This window comes from Periplaneta americana, chromosome 2 (assembly GCF_040183065.1).
Source record: "Periplaneta americana isolate PAMFEO1 chromosome 2, P.americana_PAMFEO1_priV1, whole genome shotgun sequence".
Classification (NCBI taxonomy): Eukaryota; Metazoa; Arthropoda; class Insecta; order Blattodea; family Blattidae; genus Periplaneta; species Periplaneta americana.
Genome location: NC_091118.1, coordinates 18,595,313 through 18,620,578, shown reverse-complemented (window position 1 = coordinate 18,620,578; position 25,266 = coordinate 18,595,313). Strand labels below are relative to the sequence as shown.

Here is a 25,266-nt window from a genome sequence, read left to right as displayed (position 1 = left end):
TAGCTAGTGGGCGGAGTTTAGGGACCACAGTGATGCCTTCACAGAAAGATAAAATAATTTTACAGGCTGTAGGAGAGTTTGGAGGTGGCCATATGGGAATCTGAAGCGCAGTGGGCCTTAGGACATGCACACCATTCCATTCCGGGTAGTATAATTGTCCCACCCAAGCAGCAAGCAGCCTACATGCGAGGATAGTTCCCAGGCTGCGGCCCTTCCCCCAAGTTGAACTAATAGATAGCTAGACGGACAGACAACCTAAAATAGTTATGCTTTGGATCCCCGCTGGGAGAAGGAGACGCTCTGCTATTACACTATTACCGTATTTGCTCGAGTAATTTGCGCCCCCGCGTATTTTGCGCACCCTAATTTTTAAGGGATTATTTTGAACTATATTTTTGCTCCGTGTATTTTGCGCACACATTTTACGTACATATTTTTTTTCAGTGTAGTAGGGATTACGTACATATATTTTTTTCAGTGTAGTAGGGATTTTCCTTCCCTACAGTCCATCGTAGGTCATTCACCAGCAACTGAAGTACCTGCTTCAGAAAGAAATCCCAAAGTCCCGCTACTTTAACAATGCTTGTCCTTGGTAGAGACAAGTTACCGGTATAGAAAATTAGCCCTACCGTAAATACTTACCTATACATGTACTAATTGAGATGAACTCAGAACAGGACCTCTTATTTGAAAAATCCGCATATTTTCCGCACCCCAATTTTTCAGTGGTCAAAGTTAATTAAAAAGTGCGCAAATTACGCGAGCAAAAGGTACCGGTACGTATATTTCTATAATTTGATTTTGAGTAAAAGGAAAATTGCTTTATGTTTCATAGCTTGAACTTAATCCATTCTTGACGAAATATGTAACTTAACTAGTAACGTTTCGTATCTTAGTTAGCATGTGAACAAAATGGTAACCAAGAAGGGTATCCTACTCGTTCGTAGTCATAAATGACTAAATCCACGTAACTGTGCATGACGATCCAAGGTAGATGCAATCTTCTTCAGCAACAGTGGAAAAACTTCAAACTTCGCCTATTATAGATAATGTGCCCTTCCCTCGTGTAGAACGATAAATGTGGTAATTTACTTGTTCATGATATTTAACACAAAGAAAGGGAATTTCTTGAAAGTGACCCAGAACCGGAATTCCTTTCTGTATCAGCATGGGAAACACATACTTCCTCCACAACTTCACTCTAACCAATTTTATTATTATTATTATTATTATTATTATTATTATTATTATTATTATTATTATTCAAGATGATAGATTAAATAAGAGATATTTGGAGATTCTTGATGGAATGAAAGGAGGAAGCAGGAGACCCCGTGGAAAGTCCTCTGCAATGTCTGCTTTGCCCACAAAAAATTCCATCCCGAACAGGCCAGAGATCGAACTAAGGCCTTCAACGTGCTAGCCCTGAGCCACAAACGTGGCATGAACAGCACTTCAAGACCAAGGATATAATACTGGCTCATTTGACTACAGAAAGGATGTCAAAGACAAGATACATGTTCCAGTCTTCAGATATACTGTACTTCATCGAGATTGTATATTCATGCTTGGGCTGAATACCTAGTTGGGGTTTTCCGAGATTTCATCAATCGTAAGGCGAATGCCAGGTATACTATGGCGAATCCTCGGCCTCATCTCGCTATCACCAATGCCATCGATGCTAAATAACCTAGTAGTTGATACAGCGTTGTTAAATAACCAACTAAAAATATTTTACGTCGCCTGTCAGACATTACGGAACGACGTATAGTTATAAATACGTGATGGTTTGACGACATTTACATTTACATTGCTTTTTAAATTGTCTTTATTTCCTTCCCACCACCATTTTGATATCATTCTATTACTTTAATTCTTTCCTTCCACACCCATTGGGAACGAGACTAGAGTTACTATCTTTACAAGGGATAGCGCTGACAAATACAATAAATTCAAAGCAAAAAGATTGCAAGAAAAATAAATATACCTATGTAACGTTTACTGTAAGTCCGTAAAACCGTTAGTAGTGAATTTAATAAAAAAAAATGTTGCTAGTGTAGGCTGAATTTGTTGTTTTTGCGTCCAAAATGGAGCATAATTTTGATGATATTTATTGTGGTCATATTAAAATCATTTAATTACAAATAGAATACAATCCATCTGCTGCAACATCCAACTTCACTGCAACAAGATCGCCCAAAAATCAAGATTATAATATTATAGGCCTAGTCTGAAGAAATTCTTGGAAATATTGCATTATTTATCGCTCGGTTCATTGTGGAAAGCAACGCTTGCAAATGGAAGGTACCTACATCATTTCAATTTTTTTAACTGCTTGTAATTTTGTTCACGTGATAGTGTGCCAATATTCCGCATACACTGTACTGTGTATTTTCCTATGTTCGGTATCGATCTCATGTATTGTTCTTCTGCAGTTCTTTAATGTATGTTTCTTTGCTACTTGCAATATAAAGCAGACATCTCATTACACGCTTCTACTTGATCTTAATTAGCATGTTTGTCTGCTCATCCCGGGCTACGCTCGAGCGTGGGTTCGAGTTCCGTTTGGGCTGATTACCACATTAGGGTTTTCCGAGGTTTTCCCACAAGTAAAACAAATTCTAACAATCTATGATGAATCCTCGGTCTCATCTCACGAAACACCATCTCGTCATCACCAATTTCATCGGCGCTAAATAACTTGATAGTTGATACAGCGCCGTTAAATAACCAACTAAAAAAAATTGAATTCCTGTGATACAAATAAATTAGATATAATTGCAGGACGTCGTCACAATTGCAAAGAGTTTTTGACATAAGTTATCCAAACTTTAATACAATTTAGAAAGTCGCGTAGTTCTGGACGACGCCTCTGAATAATTATATAAAGGTATTTATAGTCTGTATCCTCCAAATTGTTACTTGTGCAGGTATGCTATGTGAAATGCCCCACTCAACATCTATTCTATAAATTTCATTTCATTTCTTGTAATATACGCTACTACCGGTATTATCGCCGCGGTCTCATGCTTAACATTCGGCAGGTCTTTGAGTGACCTCGTGAGTAACATTCGGCAGGTCTTTGAAATTTAATTGTATTACTGTTTTCAATTTCTTGTGTCGCCGCTCCAATCACTCGCCTCAATTTCAATATTGCAACCAATAAGCTGCTTCCATTATAAAATGACGCCTACTTGTCTAATCCATGTGGACTAAAACCGAGGTTGCAATGTCTTGTGCTGAGGACGAACATTAAGGTATGTGATTAAAAATTATTATTAAAGAGTTATTATTAAGAGTTAAGAATGTCAACGTACTCGTATATAATAATAATAATAATAATAATAATAATAATAATAATAATAATAATAATAATAATAATAATAATAATAATAAGCAAGAGATAGGTTTGCAAGTAAATCCCGAAAAGACAAAGTATATGATTATGTTTCGTGACGAGAATATTGTACGAAATGGAAATATAAAAATTGGAAATTTATCTTTTGAAGAGGTGGATAAATTCAAATATCTTGGAGCAACAGTAACAAATATAAATGATACTCGGGAGGAAATTAAACACAGAATAAATATGGGAAATGCCTGTTATTATTCGGTTGAGAAGCTTTTATCATCCAGCCTGCTGTCAAAAAATCTGAAAGTTAGAATTTATAAAACAGTTATATTACCGGTTGTTCTTTATGGTTGTGAAACTTGGATTCTTACTTTGAGAGAGGAACATAGGTTAAGGGTGTTTGAGAATAAGGTTCTTAGGAAAATATTTGGGGCTAAAAGGGATGAAGTTACAGGAGAATGGAGAAAGTTACACAACACAGAACTGCACGCATTGTATTCTTCACCTGACATAATTAGAAACATTAAATCCAGACGTTTGAGATGGGCAGGGCATGTAGCACGTATGGGCGAATCCAGAAATGCATATGTTAGTTGGGAGGCCGGAGGGAAAAAGACCTTTAGGGAGGCCGAGACGTAGATGGGAAGATGATATTAAAATGGATTTGAGGGAGGTGGGATATGATGATAGAGAATGGATTAATCTTGTTCAGGATAGGGACCAATGGCGGGCTTATGTGAGGGCGGCAATGAACCTCCGGGTTCCTTAAAAGCCAGTAAGTAATAATAATAATAATAATAATAATAATAATAATAATAATAATAATAGCCATTTAACAATATAACAAACTATCGAGGAAGTAGACGTGATAACGTGACGCTTAGAGTGAAACCTACAGAGCGACAATCGGTCGGCAAAATTATGTTTTAAAAGCACACCGCATGTTATTGTATGATGCCGGCATGTTAACTATGAGGCCGCGGCGATAATACCTATCTTATGTAGCCATGCAAGAGCAATTCATGACCGTTAGGTACATTCTGAAGCTAAGGCAGTGTGATTTCCCTTTGGGGAATAATTAAGCTGCATGTCTGGAAACATCGATACCAGACAATTGAAGATTTGAAGCAAGCTGTCAGGTAGGCATTCAGGGAAATCACACTGCCTTTGCTGCGGAAAATTTCACACAGGACATGGTGCCACATCATTTTGTGTCGCAACAATGATGGTGCCATACTGATGATCTGGATCACTAAACAAGCTGGAATGTAAAGTATCAACCATTGCCACACATCTGCTGTGACATGTTCAAAATGGATGCATATCAACATACAAATAATGGGGAGGGTGACAAGACTTTCGGGCTTTAATGTACACTACCCAATACAACCCTTATTTCTTCAGTTCTGTACTGAACAATTGAACAATAAGACATTGGCGAGAAATCTGATTGCTGTGTTTTTTTTTTTTTTTTTTTTTTTTTTTTTGGAGATTAGGCTGTTTACTTTTTATTGTACACTAATTTTATGTCTCACTTCACCATGTGCAATATTTCCATAGTATTAAAATGTACAGTACATTGTTGGTGTCTAATCAACTGTCCGAAGACAGATCTGAACCTCACATACAACACCAACAAGGCACCACTTATGAGACAACTAGGCCAGGAGATAATGGGGTAGGGTGGTCAGTTCATTTTCTCCTCCATTGCATACGTCCCGATTAGCTGCATATTACATTAGTCAAACTTCAGATGCATACAAATGATTATTCTTTCTCTGACACATATCGTCAAGTGAAGTGTTGTTGTTGTTTTTTTCTAATGCCAGGCGTTTGACAATAAAGTCATTTGACCTCTTGCACTCCAATATTTTTCAAAGATATTATCATGGCCAGCCACTGAAGCACAGATTTTGAGGTGTTCCGAATCCATTTCTTGGTTTGAGTTGCACAATGGGCAGTTAGGGGACTGATATATTTGGAGAAAATGGCAAGTGAAATGTACATTATCAGCCAGAACCTCAATCAGAGGACAGTACATTGCAGTTCTGATTTAGGCTAATTGATGCACAAATCTAATTATCCTCCCTCTCTTCGATCCTTGGTCACACATCGCTTATGTTTACTCTTACCATTGACTTTCAAACAGTCAGTAAAGTAGCCAGTTATTATTAGTAAGCGATAACGCATCAATTGCAATATAAAACATAGTTGGTTTCCATTTAAAAACAGAAAGTTTACTCAAATATCCTGAAAATTATTTCATGTACAAAAAATACATTATGTGTATCAGATGTCCCCTTTGATGTAATTCAACTTGTAATTGTCGGTTTGTGTATATCTGAAATATTTCACACGCTGTCAGAGGTGAAAGAGTTAAGTGGGCCACCCTGTATATCTGCAATTAATGTTCATTATGAAACAAAACTCGTTCGTAAGATGTTCAATTTGAATATTAGATAATACATACCGTAACATTATTAATTTCTTAAATACTCAGTTTTTTATCATAATTGCTGAGATACTAGTACTGTGGCAACCACAGGGTGTCCACACCTGTGGAGTAACGGTCAGCGCGTCTGGTCGCGAAACCAGGTGGCCCGGGTTCGAGTCCTGGTCGGGGCAAGTTACCTGGTTGAGGTTTTTACCGGGGTTTTCCCTCAACCCAAGATGAGCAAATGCTGGGTAACTTTCGGTGCTGGACCCCGGACTCATTTCACCAGCATTATCACCTTCATCTCATTCAGACGCTAAATAACCTAAGCTGTTGATAAAGCGTCGTAAAATAATTTACTAAAAAAACCACAGGGCAATGTCATGACATTTTAAGAGTTAACTTTTATCATTAATTTTGATATTACTCAATTAATTTGCTGAGAAAACAGTGGTTGAAATTACACGAATATTGAAACTTTAAAAGAAAAATGACGCATATGAATTATGTCTCCATACAAATGCTGAGAAAACCAAATATAGAGAAATTTCAATGGATAATTGTAATAAACTATTAAGACTCTGTTGTCGCATGATAATACTAATTTTGAGTTGGTTGAAGATTTTATTAATTACCTCCAAAATACTATCAGTAGCTACTAAACTGCGATGTTACAAGACAATAATTCAACCAGTGTTACTATATGAAGCAGAAACCTGGACAATTACGAAAAAAACATGGAAAATACTCTTGTAGTTTCTTAACTTTCATATGAAAATGAAATATAGAGAATTAGAGAAAACAAAAAAGTCCACACCTGTGGAGTAACGGTTAGCGCGTCTAGCCGCGAAACCAGGTGGCCCGGGTTCGATTCCCGGTCGGGGAAAGTTACCTGGTTGAGGTTTTTTCCGGGGTTTTCCCTCAACCCAATATGAGCAAATGCTGGATAACTTTCGGTGTTGGACCCCGGACTCATTTCACCAGCATTATCACCTTCATCTCATTCAGACGCTAAATAACCTAAGATGTTGATAAAGCGTCGTAAAATAACCTACTAAAAAAAAAACAAAAAAAATAGGTTATATAAGAATCCGGACATCACAGCAGTTTTAAACGAATTCGCCGGGTTAGGACAGGACACCTTGCTAAAGAGTGCATGGAGAGAAGAGCCAGGCCAGAAACCTCTTGGCAGACAGAAATCATAGCGAACAGATCACGTCAAAATGGACCTCATCTTCCTAGGAGGAGGTGAACACCAGTCACAGAGGACAGAGTGGAATGGAGGAAAATTGTGAACAAGGCCAAAAATTGATGCACCACAGATTCGATTTGATTAATTAATTTGGATGTCATTTCTTTCATAACCTCATCATCCATGAGGAATGACGTAATGTAATTAATTATTCAGTATTATCATTATGAACTTTAAAAACTAGCTAACAGATTCAGTATTTTTATATAGACATGTCAGTCAGCCCCAATTTGAATAAAGTATTACACACAAGACAAACAGAACTACAGAGATTTACTTTCCAGCTCTCATGGATGTGGTAAAAAAAGAACCTGAGATCGACCCACTGGCTTCACAGAATGACGATGCAGATGGAGAAGAAGGTGAACCCTTACCAGTGGTATGTAAATACAGAACATGATAATAATAATTAGTTGATAAGAAAATAAATGTTCTTCTATCAAGTAATTCACCTATTTGTTTCCACAGAATAACAATGCAAATGAAAAAGAAAAACCAGAACCAGTGGTAAGTTATTATCAAAGCTCGGAAGTTGGGGACTTGTGTCTTTGAACGTGGCTAAGCGACCGGACTTCAATGTCAACAAACTCCCGCTTCCAGCACGGAGGTACTGTCAGGTCTGCTATAAAAGTGGTTCCTGGGTGGAACAACATAATGATAATATTATGATAGGTTGAAACATCTAATTTTATAGCATATATATAAATAAACATGCAAAATACATCAAATTTACAGTTCTGCTCTGTACATTTCATTACAGTGTATGACTACATGCATTCGAAGATTTTCGAACCCATAAATTCTTCGTCTGTTAGTTAAACATGATTTGAAACGAAGGAAACTTATTTCCACGTCACATGAAGTGACGGGAGCAAACTTTAATTTTTTTATTTTATTTATTTTAACTAGCTACCTAGTGAGTACAAATTGCATTTATAAAATAAAAATGTTTCTAGCCACTACCGTAAGAGTCAGGCTCGTGTACGGTGTGGTCTTAGTGAATAATATAACATAAAATTTACAAGGACAGTTTACTAAATACAGTAATCAACTTAATTCAAACCAATAAGTACAACACAAGAGCAAGAATAAAGAAGAAAGGGAAAACGAGAGAAAAATACACATTTCATATAAATTGACAATCCGACAGAAGCCAGTGATATTCGATAAAAACATGAATATAGTCGATAGAAATAAAAGGTAAAAAAAGTACATTTGTTACTATTATATATCATGGATAATTTTACAAAATTCTTTTTTAAAAGTTTCAATTTTAAAAATTTCAAATTTGGAAAATGGTTTGAAATTTTATTATAAAGTCTTGGGCCTAAATAAAATACTGAATATTTCACTGTCACTGTTTCCTGTTCGATTTTCAGCAGATCTCGTATCTGAGAAAGATAAGTATATCCTAAATTTTTCTCGCAAATAGTTTTCAATTAGTGTATCACTACTAGGGAAGGTCCCTCTACGACTTGATCCATGGCTATGGACAAATTCTCCATCAATTAAAGGACTGCAATGTCTTTCAATGAATGCCCGTTTCCAGCTCTAGTTTATGTGTGGTACAAATTACAAGATATAAACTCTGCATTAGAAGAAAATAATGTATCTCCTCAGAATTCCTCCACGAAATTCTGTACCTAAAATTTAAGAAATGCATTTTCAAACTTCCATAACACCCATTCGAATAACACGTATTTTCTGTTTCCTCAAACAGACCATTTACCTGTAATTCTCTTAATGTCATTGGCTTCGACGTGACACAGTTTATTCTTTCGTCTTCTTGCCATTCGATGTGACCACTTTCTTAGTACAAACGACTGTCCCTGAGCACTTGCAGCGTGAGCTTTGTGTACGTTATGCCTGTAACCTTACTCAAGCACACGACACACAAGTCCCCAAGATCCGAGCTTTGGTTATTATAGTTACTTTTATATGCTTTCATGATAACAAGAAAATGTTTCCTTTCATTAGCTACCTAATTTTACCTTTAATGATCTTTGATACACAGGTAGGAAATTTCCTGGAAGTAAATGTCAGTGAAATCAAGGTGGAACCTCTCGACCCTAGCTATGACGACGTGTCAGATGTCAAATGTGAAAAAGATGAGGCTCCTAGTGCATTCCCAATTGTGAAGTGCGAAGTTGAGGTGGGTTGTGTTGATCTTGATATGTTGAATTCTTACTTTTTGGTACATGGTACTGACGTCAGGTGACGTCATTTTCACAATTTCTCTTAAAACATTCAGGGTTATTCACAGCAGAGATGAACTGGTAAGGATACTTGTTACGGATATTTCCTGTTCCTGTGTGGTTTGTCTCAATTTAGTTCGAGGACAGTAAGTTATTGCTGGTATTACAGTGCAGCAGTATGTGTTATTGAGATTCTTCTCAAATGTTGCAGATATTACATATTGCAGATTCTATCAGATTAAATCTATACAGGTACTGGTTAGTAATTACATAATCTGTTCTTGATTTTGCTGCCGAAGTTTGAACTTCATTAAGTCGACTCTGTTATAACATCTTAAACTAAATACTCTTTGCACAATATCTAGATTGGGGAATTTTATGCTTTGTGATTAAATATGACCACATCAACACAAAATGCACAACAGCATGTATTGTTTGTTCACTGCTGCAGTGATTTACATTAGTCAGCGAACAGTAACAAAGCCACATGGTGGTATAAAAAATATACATACAGCTATATGAAAGTCACTTCTTACTTAGTTTCAGAAATATCTGTGGGTTTTATGACATTTTAAATATTTCAGTTTGAAAAAAAAAAAAAAAAAAAAAAAAGTAACTTTAAAGTTACAAATATTAAAACTGAGTTTCACTATCACAAGGCAATAGTTATGTAAAATATTATACAAATTTAGAACCAATGGCATCATTACTTTACCAGGAAAATGTACCTAAGTAGTCTAATGTTTCAGTGTATTTCCAATTTAGTGCAACAATTAAAAAAAAATACGCGTTTTTAAGCTTTCACGGTGACAGTGATTAGAATTAGGCTTCTAGGTATTCCACCGTGTCCTGGAACTTGAAATTTCCAACGTTTCAGAACTACATACAGATTCCATCATCAGGGTAAGACCAGAGAGGTTGCCTACTCTGTTGGGCTCGTTACGACGGCCTAATTCGGATGACTGAGCAAAGGTTAGTTTCTCATATGAACAATAGCCAATTACAACCTTTGCTCAGTCATCCGGATTAGCCTGGTTGGACAATCCCAACAGAGTAGCGACTTCTCTGGTCTTACCTTGATGATGGAACCTCTATATAGTTCCAAAACGTTGGAAATGTCAGTTCCAGAACACAGTGAATTACCCAAAAGCATAATTCCAATTTAAAAAAATTGTTTCGAACAAATGAATATCCAAAATTAAGTGAACTATACGTCATTCAATTCAGCATTCTTTCAAAATTCAGTGATAAAATTTATGTACGCCTAGCCTATCATAAATATTGTGGTAGATATTGTCAAAAATGTTAGGGCATGTCTTGCAATATTGTATGCATTCACAACCCGCTCTTCTAAGCATTATATTATATTGTATGACATTGGTATCGGTAATTTTCTTTTTCAGGAAGGAATGAAGGAGGAGACTACACAAGAAGTGATGACTGTGTACGATGACTTTCCTAAGTGGTGAGTAAAATCAAGTAATGACATGACTTGTAAAGTTGCAATGTAGGCTCAAGTTTCTTTTCTATATAGTATAAAATGTTTGACAGTAATAATCTGTTATATTGCCGGTCGAGAAGAGAGTTTAAGTTGGCTTATAATTCAGATACGAATGTGAAGTGTACGTTTCTTTATGAAAATACTAGCAACTATTCATCAATGATGTTAAAATGTTACGGTTTATGTAATGACGCTCGAACTGCAGAGGTTATATCAGCGTCGCCAGATGTGCTGGAATTTTGTCCAGCAGGAGTTCTTTTACATGCCAGTAAATCTACTGACATGAGCCTGTCGCATTTAAGCACACTTAAAAGCCATCTACTTGGCCCGGGATCGAACCCGCAACCTTGGGCATAGAAGACCAGTGCTATACCAACTCGCCAACCAGGTCAACTTCATCAATGATGTCAGAAAGAAAATTATTCTGGGAATTTTTTGCTGCCTGACCAAATTGTTGCTTTCTTCGCTCCTTTGTTTACAGCTTCGAGAGTTTCACATGTATTGTTCATTCAGTAGGTATTCTCATTAGTCACCAGTTTATCAAATGGAAGCCTTCTAATCTTTGATAGCTTTATTAATGCTGATTCCAAAATAGCGTCATTGTCACGTTTGTTTACCATAACATTTATACTGCTTAAGAACAACATGCTGACGAATATATTCTAAAAACTTACTCTAATCTGATCTAAATTACCACAACGCTATTAAAAACTTTTACAAAAAGTACGTGTATTGGTAATTATGATGATGATTTTTCCACTAAAAGTTACTTTGATTGTATACTTAAAGTTATTTTCATACAAGGCTGAAATTAACACCTGAAATACTCTAATAAAAGTGTTCCATGTTGCTTCGAGAATAAAGTCCGTCAACATTTCAGTTTTCCTCTGTTTACCACCCTCAAATAATTATTCACTTCAGGTATCTCATTATCGTAGTCCAAATGGCGGTGAATATAAGGGAGCATCCAATTTTTACATTATAAATAATGCTACTATTGGTCCACTACTGTGGAATATTTGTTAATATGTCTGACCATGAAACAAGCAGATTCAGGTTCAAATCCTGGTTGGAAAAAGTTATCTGGTTGGGGGGGTTCCCCCCCCCCCAATTACTTGAAGCAGAATTGCTGCGTAACTTTCGCCGTTGGATGTCACACTCATTCCGCCTTCATTACCTTGAACTTTATATCAATAGTTTCAGGTCGACCAGGAGATCAGGCATATGTGGTACATGATTCGCCAACAGATGTCATCTGTCTGGAGGAGCTGCACAGATCCTAGGGTGGTATAGGGGCTCTTATAGTGAACTATAGCAGACCAGGGAGTGTAGCTCCCTCAGACAGATGGCACCTTGGTGAGTCTCAGTATCTACAGTGCCACGGATGAAGCAAAGCATAGTACGTGAATTTCGAACAGATGCCATCAATCTAAGGAGGTCCACAACATCGCAGGGAGACCGAGGAGCATTTCGTACTCTGAGTAAAATAGTGTCTTAACTCGAAAATTGTGATTTGTAAAGATATGCTATTTCCTAGTGAGATACTGCTGTAAATACATTTTAATACTGTTCGTACCGAAACGTTTAATAATTTACAATTTCATTATAATTTCATACCAGTAAAACAGTAGGCCTATGGGAAATTATTTGCGATAGTACTGTGTGCGCGCCAGCTCTTAAACCTTGAGGTATGAGGAAGTGGGGAAAGGGGACAGCCAGGCCAGCTAGGGAGTGTGCATGAATGTTCGCTCCATAGTACAAACATTAACTCTCTCGCTTATCGGTTTCGCGCCGCATTCCTGCCGCGTTATATATATTTAGCTTAGTATAGTACAGTCTTGCATCATCACCCACTTATTGGTTCCACGCTGCATTCCTGCCACAGTTTAAGAGCTGGCTCGCAGACAGTAATATGTGATTTTCAACATATGACAGTATTTTATCAGGAGGTGCGATTTCCACATATGTGCGGACTCTGTCAGAACTGGATGCTGACTGAATCGATACGATGGCATGAAGTAGTGAATCACGTACTTACAGGAATCCAGTCCTAAGGACTCGAACAGTCATCCCACAATATAAAGAGACTGCATAGTAAGCCTCAGGCTGAGGTGCTAGCCTTCAGGCCCTCCTTCAAAAAATGCTACAACTTCTATATTATCCTCAAGTTAACATTCACTTCAGCCACCTAACAATCGTACTCCAAATGGCGACAAAAATATAAGAGACCAAGCATCCAGTTTTTACATTATGTATAAATAATGCTAACACTTCTTGTAGAAAAGTGTGCAGTATAAAATTAGTGTAGTTTACTTTGAGTACCTGAACAGGTTTATCCTTATGTCTATATTATTGCACTCAAGAATGGAAAGGAGGTCGTAAATTTCTTGCATTTATTGTTGCTTGATCTTCTCTTGCACTTAGGCCTTAGGCTATTATTCGAAGAAATTAATGCACACAACACTCTTGATATTAAACAATAAATAACATTTAGTTACCGGTATATTAATTGTATGGAAAGAAAACACTGAAGAAGTCTTCAGGTCAACTCTGTATGTTGACAGCACGAAATGTTTACAAACCTAACATTCTGACCAGTATAACATCATAATGGCCTTGTTACAGAGCAATAGGTATGTTACAATAATATTAATTCGTCTCCAATATAATACTGCCTTGTAACCACATATGCTTATTGATTTACAGGTCGGAGCAGACACATGGCCATGATGAGAGTAACACATCCGTACAAGTTTACAAAATGGCCAACCGCTCACAAGCTCAAGGAAGGTCAACGAATCAGAATGATAGTGCCACAGAGAACTCTACAGACTTGAAGTGCCAAATTTGTGGCAAGATCTTCACAGTACAGCGGTATCTCAGAAAACACTTGCGAATTCATTCACTGAACAAGCCTTTCAAATGCAACATTTGTGAGAAGACTTTTGCTCAGAGACATCACCTTCGAAGACACTCATTAACTCACACGGGCGAGAAGCTTTTAAAATGTTACATTTGCAAGATTGTTTTCGAAAACCCAGAAACTTTTAAAGAACACATGCTCAATCACGCAGGCAAGAAACCCTTCATATGTGATGTTTGTGGGATGGGATTCACTACGAAGCACAAGATCATTCGTCACATAAGGGTGCATACTCAAGAGAATCCTTATAAATGTAACGTTTGTGGTAAAGGTCTCAGGGCTATGGATAGTCTTAAAGTTCACATGCGCATTCACACGGGGGAGAACCCATTCAAATGCGAAATTTGCGGCAAGGAATTTAGATATGCTAGCGTTCTTAAAGGCCATTTACTCATTCACACGACAGACAAGCCTTACAAATGCGAAATCTGTCAAAAGGAGTTCAGACATGCGGGTGGCCTTAAAGGTCACATGCAGACTCACAATCCGGAAAAGTCTACCAAATGTGATATATGTAAGCTCCAATTTAAAAATCCATATCTGCAGAGACATCACATGTACCTTCACACAGGGGAGAAGCCCTACAAATGTGACATTTGCGGTAAGAGATCTGTAGACCCCAAGTTTCCAAAACGCCATAAGCAAATTCACAGCGGAGAAAAACCTTTCAAATGCCTTATTTGCGGAAAGGGTTCCAGAGATCCAAATTTTCTAAAAAATCATATACGTGTTCATTCAGGGATAAAACCCTTCAAATGCGACATTTGCGGCAAGGATTTCAGGCATTTGCATTATCTCAGACTTCATGTACGCATACATGCAGGGAAGACATATCAGTCAGCAGACGTTAGTAGCACGCCTGCTGCTGTCAACAAGACTGATACCTAGAGTTCCTCTTCAGATATATATTGGCTTTCCAATTTTAAGGTTAAACAAGCGTTGAGCGGATTCCGCCGATTTTGGAATAGACACCGACGCACTTAGGTTAGTTTAGGCTTTTATTATCCCTTCAAGATGAAGGTGAAAGCGATTGAGTGTGATTTTTTGTTTTCTATGTCGGCAGTTCAAGTACGTCGGTGTCTTTTCCAAAATCGACGGAATCCGCTCAACGCTCGTTTCACCCAATTTAATGCCTAAAGTGTCTTGACACACTATTTGTCCGAGCAGTAGAATGTCAAGTGGCTTATTTCAAACGTTTTCTGATTATGCCAATGCATGTACAGCTAAGCGCACTTCCTCAGTTAATAGGCCTACTTTTCAATGAAGAAAAGTGGAAAAATGTTTGATAAGTAGTAACATGTCTTTCTATATGAATGTTGGACTATTCTATGAATATAATTTTATAATTTGTGTATATTATTTGTTTTTGTATTTGCAAGCTTGAAAGAACTTTAATTTCTAATAAATATTTCCTGTTAATATTTTGCTTCAAGTTTGATGAGTTTTTTTTTTTTTTTTTTTTTTAATCAATGAACAGAAGTAATTCTTTCTCTAAAGATATAATTGTCCGCTCTCAATATGTATGTGAACTATTATTGTATCAATAAAATCAACTTTATTTAGATTTTTGCTGGTTCTCTGCCCCTCGTTTATTTTAGTTTTCTCGTTTTCCACCGCAAGCAATCAGATCCACAGATCTAAGTGTTGATAGTCTGACCCAACCTTTCACACGGATTTAAAGCATCAAAGCTATACGTGTGGAAACGTAGGCCCAATGAGTGTTAAAGTAATAGGCCTAGGCCTGCCTAAATGTAGCCTATGACTGACGAATTACTATATTATTTTATTGAAGTGTTTTTTTAGTTCGTAACAGCGGAATGACACTTGTGATCAATGGTATGCTAAGCAAAAATAACCTAACTGTATCTTCACATTATTAAATAAAATTTCACATAGACCATAAAAAACATTGCAACAACATTAATTGAAGCACAGAAAACTATCATCAATGATGTGGCATTGAAATCAAACACATTAAATATGGTGTAATAATAAATGCTTATGAACAGAAATCATAGCCTAAATAACTTAAATACAACTTTAACACTCACCAATTTGATTTCTAACTCCTCGTGACTTCCTCTTCTTTGGTGTTGCGAAGATCCAGGTGTCGTCGTATAACGTGAAACGATTAATGTCTTTAATCTGTCTGCACTGATTTCTTCCACACCAATCCAGTTCTTTTGTTACTTGTCCACTATTCCCAATTAAAGATGTATTGTTCTTTCATATTAAATACTCGAAGTAGACACGAAACTAATTTTGGCGTTAGCTTTCCTTAATTTACAAAGTCTTAATAGTCACTTAAGCCCGATTTCGAAAAATAGTCTCACGATTAAACTGCTCACAATATAATAGAAATTTATCTTCAAAGAAATGTGGCAAAATTATTCACGACACAGAGAGCTGACCCACAAAAAATTCATTGTTTCAACTATTCTCTTGTAGACTACTGTGCAATAATTTCTTGTGAGAATAGTAAAGTTTCCATATTTTATTTCTACGCAAATTTGTAGGCCTAAAGTTGAACACAATGTCTTGCTTATTTAATTACACAAAGCGCATAAATTCTTCCAATGTAGATATAAGGAAAATTTGATGAAACTTCGACATCCCCCCCCCAAGAAGTTTTTTTTTTTTTTTTTTTTTTTTTTTTTTTTTTTTTTTTTTTTACGAAAGCAAACAGAATAGCATAGACCTATCCATACAAGCTCATTAAAATTCATTAAAATGAAATAAGGAAGATATATTTTCAATCGACTCACAACTGAATTAATTACGCACACACGCACCTAACAAGAAACGTACAGTTTAGTGTAAATATTGTTATTGCCAAGTTCTTAAATGAAGGTGATACGCACAGAAATTTGTCCAATCCGACGTTCGTACTTTCGTTCACAAACACTAAAAGCAGCTCACTTTTTATACATTCGACCCATGCAACAATGTAGTTTAGTTAGTACTACGTGTGATCTAATTCATATCTATCAGCAGTCAAAATCTAAAATTAATTTAAACAAATTAAGAAAACGAAGTCCGACATTTATAAAAACGTTCGCCAATTGTTATTAATATCAACTATCAGCCAATTAGAAGTGGTGTTTTTTTCATTTTTTGGCTGGTTCACGAAAAAAAAATATCTGCACTCCTACGTTAATTTTAACTGTCAACAATGACAAGAAGCGTGGGTTAAAGTTATATTTGTTTTAAATGTATTTTTTTACAAGAATTTTTCGTTAATTTTCAACATAAATAACTGATAAACTGTGTAATTCCCTCATTCACTCTCCTTAACTAACAAGGTAGACTATTTCCATGCTAAAGTACCAACTTGAAAAGAACCAATGAAACTATACACTGTACATAAGTCTTATGTACAGTGTATAGTTTCATATGTCATAAGATGACCTTTTGGGGACAGTCCCGGAATCAAATCTCATTTCCCGGTCTATGTTCTATTACCGAATTGCCTAAATGTATTTTGTTTTAATTTTCATATCGTGTCAAACTGTAAATCGAACGAAATTTTGTGTATCCCAGGTTGGTATTGTTATAAAGTTTCATCAACAAGATTTATCCGCGCGATTTAGTGATTGGCTGCTTTTCAACATCGCGCAATCTATTGGTTTCTACCGATTGGTATTCATAATCATTTATGTGTGTTGATTTAAAAAATAGTGCGCCTCATTTCAAGATGGAAAAGTTTTCGTGCCTACCTCATAGCAACGCATCAACTGAAGGATCTTCTCCCGAGGGAAATGCATTTGGCCCCAAAGAAGCTCCAGATTTAGTGTGAAGACAGCACGAGCCATTTTAGAAGTGAATTAACTTAACATGTAAAGCTTTTAGTGAAAACATGCATCTTATTGTCAGGTAATTAAAAAAAATGCTTGCTTCGGACATATAAATTACAGTACAGTACTTCTATTTTGTGCTTTGTAGTAGAGTTAACTAGTAAGGTGCTACAATTATAGACTAATCCTAGATCAGACTAACATAGCCTAATCAATCATACGTATGTATTTATCTCTCTCCCTCCCACTGCGTGTGTGTGCGCGACCACGCAAAAGACAGAGTGAGTGTGTTTTTTTATAATCTGTTGAATATATGCCTGTCTGTGTGTGTTAATTCATTAATTTTAGCAAACCATTTTGCTCTCGAATGGCTGCTGTAAATGAAAACTTATAGAAAAAAAACTTGTCACTTTGTACACGTTGTTTCAAAAGTAACGTAGGGTATTATTGCAATAAAAATTGAATGAGAGAATTCTGGACAAAACGCTCAGACACGCCAAATCTTACATTTAGAAGAGAATGTTTTTGAGACTTGTGCGAAATATGACGTCATAGAGAACATTTTTAAATGGCACCCAATAATTTTTATCATTATTTGGAAGATAACATTTTAATGTAATATTTATTCTGTATTAGCATAAAAGTACCTATTATGTTTCCGGTTAGGCCTACTATGGTGGTAACAATTTTATTATTATTTTATCTACTTTCGTTGCAAAGGCCATTATTCGATACTTGTACGCAAAAGTTTGCATTTATTGTTAAATAAAATGGAAAACACGTTGCTATTTTTTTTTTTTTTTTTTTACTTAGCAACGTGTTATGAAGTATTTTGTAAGAAATTTTTTTCAATGATTACTTATTACTACATTGTACGGCCAATGACTCCAGTCAAGTGCCACTGCGTTACTTCATAATAACAGAAACCATACTACGTTTCAGAATTGATAGGCCTATATAAAAAAATTTGAATTAACATTTTGTATTCAATTAGTCATAAAATAAAGGAAAATAATTTTTAACTTTTCAAAATGTATTTTAACAATATTTTAGCCCCCCACTCCAAAAGTTGAGCAATATAGGCCTACTGCTCATGTGATCATGAACCATTCTTGCACGAAACAGCATGAAACCATACGCATGTCATGCGTAAAAAAGATGTCGAATATACAGTTTCATTCGTAGGTATCGTAACATTGATACAGTATGTACGAGAGAATTCATATAGGTTCAATCTATCAGTAAAGGTAAGTATTCTGTTGTAAGCACGTAGCAAACTGCTGTAGAGGCCATGCAACTCGACCAGTTGCTCCTGATGTGTACAGCAACGAGCTCGTTGGTCTACAACAGCATACACCGCCGCAGGGTTGCAAGATTGGGCGAATAGTCGCGGATTGGGCTACTCGGAGCCCTGTGTGACACATGCTGCAGACGATTTGCCAATTTTTGGGCTACTAAAAATTTTGGCGAGTGAAATTTGAACGGATGGCAAGTTCTTGGAATTTTTAAACATCATATCTTTGTCATTCATTTTTTTTTCTTGGCATGACATGGGTTTATGATCTCTAAATCAATTATTTTCTTGTAATAGCATATAGATAATTTAAACCCACGTCAATCTCTTCCTATGTTAAACCATTGTGTTATGTCTCCACGTGTAGTTCTATTCAAAAGGGCTTCCACATGCCCATTCCATCACTTGTGAAGAAATATTGTATGTATGTATGTATGTATGTATGTCCGTCCAATGCCTTCCCACTTCACTTTACCTTATTCGGGTTTCGCATATTGCGAATAGATGATAGGACTGTGACCCATGTTCTAGTTGCACACCACTTCGGCGGGCCACGCTGTACATGATGTGTTTCTGTGGAGAGTTATGTCATGCGCTAGGATGAGGTATGTGTAAGTGTTCGTGTAAGTGTAGTGTATGGGATGAGTGATGATGAAGATAAGAGAGAAGGGGAAAACCCGGTGCCAGCACGTAGTCTACTCCTGTAGAATGACACCAAGGGGGCGCCAGGCTTAACGTCCCCATCTGACGTACGAATCACTATCAACAGTGACGCATGTTTATGCCTTATCTTCATATGAACTGCGGAGAAATTTTGGATTTAACCCAGACATATTGGTGCACAATCTAGCTTAGAAGTTGTGCACCGCCATCTCTCCTAGTCCAGAAGTAGACATTTTACATGAAAATTTCTGACCTCGCCGGAAATCGAACCCGGGCCGGTTAGTCTGGAGGCAGACGCGCTACCACAGAGCTAACAAAGTTAGCTATTTATTCTTTCTTATTGTGTGTTTAATTAGTCACAAGATACGATTGCTACTTTTAGCGATGTAAAGTTAAACTGCAGCATAATCTAATTTTTTTTTATCGTGGTGACCGACCTAGGTGAAATCATCCAAGACTAGAGCAGATGACAGTTGCTCTGGAGCAGGAGTCAGTAACTTTTACAGATTTTTCTCAACCGAATAATAACAGGCATTTCCCATATTTATTCTCCGTTTAATTTCCTCTTAAATGTCATTTGTTACTGTTGCCCTAAGGTAGGGCGTAGGCCTACTTGAATTTTTTCACCTTTCCAAAGGATACATTTTCAATTTTTATATTTCTATTTCGTACTATGTTCTGGACACGAGATATAATCATAGGCCTATACTTTGTTTTCTCAGGATTTACTTCCTGAAACATGCATAGGGTCTTGGCCTAAGAAGGAAATAAAACACATTTATCCGTGTACACGCTAGGCCTCGCTCCGACACTGCAATAATTAGGGTCCCTTCATAATATTCAATTATTATCAAATAAATCGAGCAATTCCCCAGGTTATATGTAGCTAGAAGGCCTACACAGCGACAAAAATGTGACGCTGCAGGCTTGTGCTTTTTTTAAACGACGTTGTACCAACTACTAAGTTATTTAGCGTCGATGAGATTGGTGATAGCGAGATGAGGCCGAGGATCCGCCCTAGATTACCTGATATTCGCCTTATGGTTTGGAGAAACCTCGGAAAAAAACCCAACCAGGTAATCAACCCAAGCGGGAATCGAACCCGCGCCTAACGCAACTCCGGAACGGCAGGCAAGCGCCTAAGGGTACGTACACGTTGGAGCAACGATAAACGATAAGAGAAACGATCTAGCGACGCTTTGGTATTATCAAAGAATCAAGTGTTCATATCGGAGCAACGAGAACGCGGGAAGCGAACATTTTGATTTGTCAGTAGAAGATATTCTATGCATCCACTTAATGAGAGAAGATATATGGAAAGTATCAGCTGCCAAGTTCGAGGTTAATATAACTTAAATACGTACAAAATTAAACCCGTTCCTCATCCCAAAGATAGTATAAATTCGTTGTGTTGTGATTGGTTCTTGTGATCACATAACATATGACGAATAAATACACAACTGATCAATTTGTCAATATCTGCAACAATTAATTTAATAACCCGAAATAATAAAAAATCGATTAATATTCGGATATGTTGATAATCACCGGTATTTAAACAGATTAATATTATCTTAATCAGAGATCATATGAACGATAAGAGCGAAGAAAATGGAACTTTGTTTTTTCGTCGCTTTTATCGTTACTCCAATATGCACACCTCAATAACAACGCATGCTTCAATTCTCCCTGATATAGCATCGCTGCTTCTTTTATCATTTATCGTCGCTCCAACGTGTACGTACCCTTAGCCGACTGAGCTACGCCGATGGCCCTGCAGCCTTGCGTACGAATTCTTTTTGAAAAAACATTATATCCGCTTCTTTGCGTCAAACAAGCGATTGTCGACGTGTATTAAATTCAGGGGCGGCCCTCAGACGATGAACATATTATTACATTGTGAATAAAATACTATCAATGCAGTCAAATATTAACCAACAGCATTGGCCTCATAGATCAATATTTAGTAGCAGTAATTTCAGGTTAAGGGTGTTTGAGAATAAGGTGCTTAGGAAACTATTTGGGGCTAAGAGGGATGAAGTTACAGGAGAATGGAGAAAGTTACACAACGCAGAACTGCACGCATTGTATTCTTCACCTGACATAATTAGGAACATTAAATCCAGACGTTTGAGATGGGCACGACAAGTAGCACGTATGGGCGAATCCAGAAATGCATATAGAGTGTTAGTTGGGAGGCCGGAGGGAAAAAGACCGTTAGGGAGGCCGAGACGTAGATGGGAAGATAATATTAAAATGGATTTGAGGGAGGTGGGATATGATGATAGAGACTGGATTAATCTTGCTCAGGATAGGGACCAATGGCGGGCTTATGTGAGGGCAGCAATGAGTCTCCGGGTTCCTTAAAAGCCAGTAAGTAAATTCAGGTTCTGTGTGGAATTCTACAATGCCAGGTCAAAAGAAAGCTTGTTCAATTATTATTAATTAGTATTCATTGTCATCTCTCAGGCAAGTGTTAAGGTTATAGTTCAAATATTTAAGAAAAATATATGTAAATCAATCTATTTACTTTTCCCTTGCTTTGATAATTTCCCTATAGATGTGTTCCGTATTTTACGGTCTAATGTTTTATGAATAATGGTACCATGAAACGCCTGTCAATTTAACCATACGCACTCTTTCGATCACATGTACTCCAGCATAAACACACTGAGTTACGGGTCATTAACCTTGGAGGAACTCCTGTGGCGTAATGGAAGGATTCACTGATGCTGAATTGGCCGATATTCATTTAATGTACGGAACAGCAAGAGAATCTGCAATCTTGACAAAGGAAGCTCTATTGGCTACTATTTCCAAATCGTGGGATTCTAACTAGACTAACGTTCGTTGCTGTATGCCAAAGACTCGGTCTCTTCCTCATCGAACCGAGGATCGCGGACCGTAAAGTGACGTTTCTTTCGTTCGTAATGTGTTGCAACGTTTATAAAAGAAATTCTACACTAGTTATGAAAATATTTACTTTTGTTAACAATTGAGAAATTATTGTATTCTTTGTATGTTTGTTTCATTTCAGTAGCAATATTTAAATGTCAATTCATTTATAATATTTAGAAGTGAATGCTATAGCTTTTTTTTATCTTGATAATTTAGATAACATTACTTTAAATTATTTTGTTTCATTGTAGTCTACCATACTTATGAGAAAAAATGTAGACTGTTTGAAATTCAAACGCACTACAGTACAAAATAAATAATTAAATCGCTAAAAAATGCGATTGTGTTTGGATATACGTTAAATTATTTGTTTACCAGTTACATCACAAAAACATTCGTAGTAAGCCTGAACGATAGGCAGTCCCCCCCCCCCCCCAAGCTTTGACCTTCGCGTAACTAGCAGGGCGTTCGTAAACAAAACAAATCGCCTGGAAGTATTAACTGACATAAAAACATACTATAACTTCGTAAATTGAGAAATTTTTTATACATTGTGGTTCCGTATACCAAACCCGATTACCTCAAACTATTTGGACGTTATACGGTACTTACCCCCACCCCCACACCCAATACTCAATATAGATCTCAATGTCGATCTATCATTCGCATTCAATTTTTATGAATATTTTCACATTTCCATTTCAGTGACGTCTTCGACGTTACTCATTCTGCACATGCCAATGCACATAGTTCCGAGCAAGAATGACTCAAAACTAATGGCGGGATAAAAAAAATACTGCAAATCGAAATAATAGACCACCGGTTAGTCCATGGTAACACGTTGATTCAAATGAACTTCAGGTTTAGGAATGTTTAATATCGTACAGAATTTTGTAATAAAATAAAAAGTAAATACAGAGTTGGTGGTCGAACTAAATACTTGTGGTTTAGTTTTGGGTTTTTAAATACAGTAATTCTATAACAGTGAAGGTTAGGTTGTCACGTTTATGTTTGTATGTCAACTCAATCAAAGTTTACAAAGCGAACTGTCAATTTTAAGACTAGACTACATTTTAATTTTGTCACGTGATCAATGCTGCTGCTTCTCTAGCAACCATTGTTGTCAGTAGTCCTGTGTGACTTTTTTTAAATTTCTGTTTAACAATTAAAATACGATATTTAGCCGCGTTTCGGAAAATATTGCCATTCTACTTTTAATCGGTTATTTTACGACGCTTTATCAACTGCTATGGTTATTTAGCGTCTGAATGATATGCAAGCGAAATGAGTCCAGGATCCAGCGCCGAAGGTTACCCAGCATTTGCTCTTAATGGGTAGAGGAAAAAACCTCAACCAGATAACTTGCCCCAACCAGGATTTGAATCCGGACCCGCTCGTTTCACGATCAGGCATGCTAACCGTTACTCCACAGCGGTGGACAATTGCTATTCTTAGGTACTGTAGGTATTTCTTATACAGTACATCCGACTCCACATAAATATTGGAAATGCAGCTGTTTTAGAACCAGCATCGGCTAAGCTATCTTCCCGCAATAGAGATGCAGGGCACATACATTACCAAATATATACTTACTTACTTACAAATGGCTTTTAAGGAACCCGAAGGTTCATTGCCGCCCTCACATAAGCCCGCCAGCGGTCCCTATCCTGTGCAAGATTAATCCAGTCTCTATCATCATACCCCACCTCCCTCAAATCCATTTTAATAGTATCCTCCCATCTACGTCTCGGCCTCCCTAAAGGTCTTTTCCCCTCCGGTCTCCCAACTAACACTCTATATGCATTTCTGGATTCGCCCATACGTGCTACATGCCCTGCCCATTTCAAACGTCTGGATTTAATGTTCCTAATTATGTCAGGTGAAGAATACAATGCGTGCAGTTCTGTGTTGTGTAACTTTCTCCATTCTCCTGTAACTTCATCCCGCTTAGCCCCAAATATTTTCCTTAGCACCTTATTCTCAAACACCCTGAACCTATGTTCCTCTCTCAGAGTGAGAGTCAAAGTTTCACAACCATACAGAAGAACCGGTAATATAACTATTTTATAATTTTTTTTAATATATACAGTACATATATTTTAATTATTAAATCTTCAAGTTTTCTTATGATAGACACTAACGGGAAAGTGTGTTCCCTGGACCTGTATTATGGGAAGATGGCAGATTGGCCCAATTTACTCGTTATTTTAATGGAGTTACGTACTGTTTATGAACAGTTCACATCTTTTCACATCCCTACATACAAATCGAATAAGTCTAGGATTTAATGTATTATATCTTCATTATATTTTAAGTTCATCTTGCGGACATTTGTTTCGTATACACATGGCCGCCCATAGGAGAGGGGACACCAGTCAAGTGGGGGGCCCGTTCAGATTTTTAGACTTTTTTTAGGGAGAGAAAACACAAACTTCTTACATGAAAGAAGAATTCTGTTAATTCACATTTTATTGAAATGTCAGATCAGACTAATATAGCCACTTCTCAGAAGCTTCTATGAATATAATGTTTCCTAATATCCATTAGGATATTACAACAGTCTAATACATAGACTGTGATATTACTGTACAACAATATTAACTAGGCTACACTACAGAGTGATTCAAAATCTCTGCGACAAACTCTAAAGGGTGATAAATCTAACAATAAGGAGCCCTTTTTGTTAAACAATCTACATATGTCTTTTGACGCGTCGTTTCGAAGTTATCGTTGAAAATGTTTTTGCGCGAACGTACGTCAATGTATGCGAATGTGTGCACCCCTGTTTGTTTGTTGAGATGTTTGTAAGAGAGGAGAAGGTTTGTTGTTGTTTTAATGTTCAATACCTTTTCCTTTCAGGCCTACGCCTGCCAATAACCATTCATTGTATTTGTAGGCCTACCTTGCAAAATATACAGTAGATACCTACTCTCGAATATCATTGATCCATTGCAATAAAA

The 25,266-nt window shown here is 36.9% G+C and overlaps 2 protein-coding genes across 3 annotated transcripts in view; one reads left to right on the top strand and one right to left on the bottom strand.

Moving 5' to 3' along the window:
- Nucleotides 1-16,281, bottom strand: part of LOC138714844 (oocyte zinc finger protein XlCOF6-like) — a 110,428-nt gene extending 94,147 nt beyond the window's left edge. Inside the window, exon 1 of the mRNA XM_069847045.1 lies at nt 15,709-16,281. The gene's annotated coding sequence lies outside the window, so the exon portion shown is untranslated. The remainder of the gene's footprint in view (nt 1-15,708) is intronic.
- Nucleotides 2,050-15,583, top strand: LOC138714803 (zinc finger protein 728-like). Of its 2 annotated transcripts, XM_069846954.1 has the most exons (6): nt 2,060-2,304; nt 7,323-7,417; nt 7,507-7,545; nt 9,053-9,190; nt 10,637-10,698; nt 13,441-15,582. In XM_069846954.1, the coding sequence occupies exons 1-6, from the start codon at nt 2,298-2,300 to the stop codon at nt 14,543-14,545; spliced, it is 1,446 nt and encodes a 481-aa protein (XP_069703055.1). In that variant the 5' UTR covers nt 2,060-2,297; the 3' UTR covers nt 14,546-15,582. The 2 variants fall into 2 exon arrangements, with proteins under 2 accessions (XP_069703064.1, XP_069703055.1); XM_069846963.1 differs by lacking the exon at nt 7,507-7,545 and having other exon boundaries at nt 2,050-2,304; nt 13,441-15,583.
- Nucleotides 16,282-25,266: the final 8,985 nt, after the last annotated feature.

What these genes read in the sequence shown, in the direction of transcription:
- LOC138714803 (XM_069846954.1), top strand. An exon ending in AAGGTGAACCCTTACCAGTG is followed by an intron (nt 7,418 to 7,506) that starts GTATGTAAATAC and finishes TTGTTTCCACAG; the next exon opens with AATAACAATGCAAATGAAAA. An exon ending in AAGAAAAACCAGAACCAGTG is followed by an intron (nt 7,546 to 9,052) that starts GTAAGTTATTAT and finishes TTTGATACACAG; the next exon opens with GTAGGAAATTTCCTGGAAGT.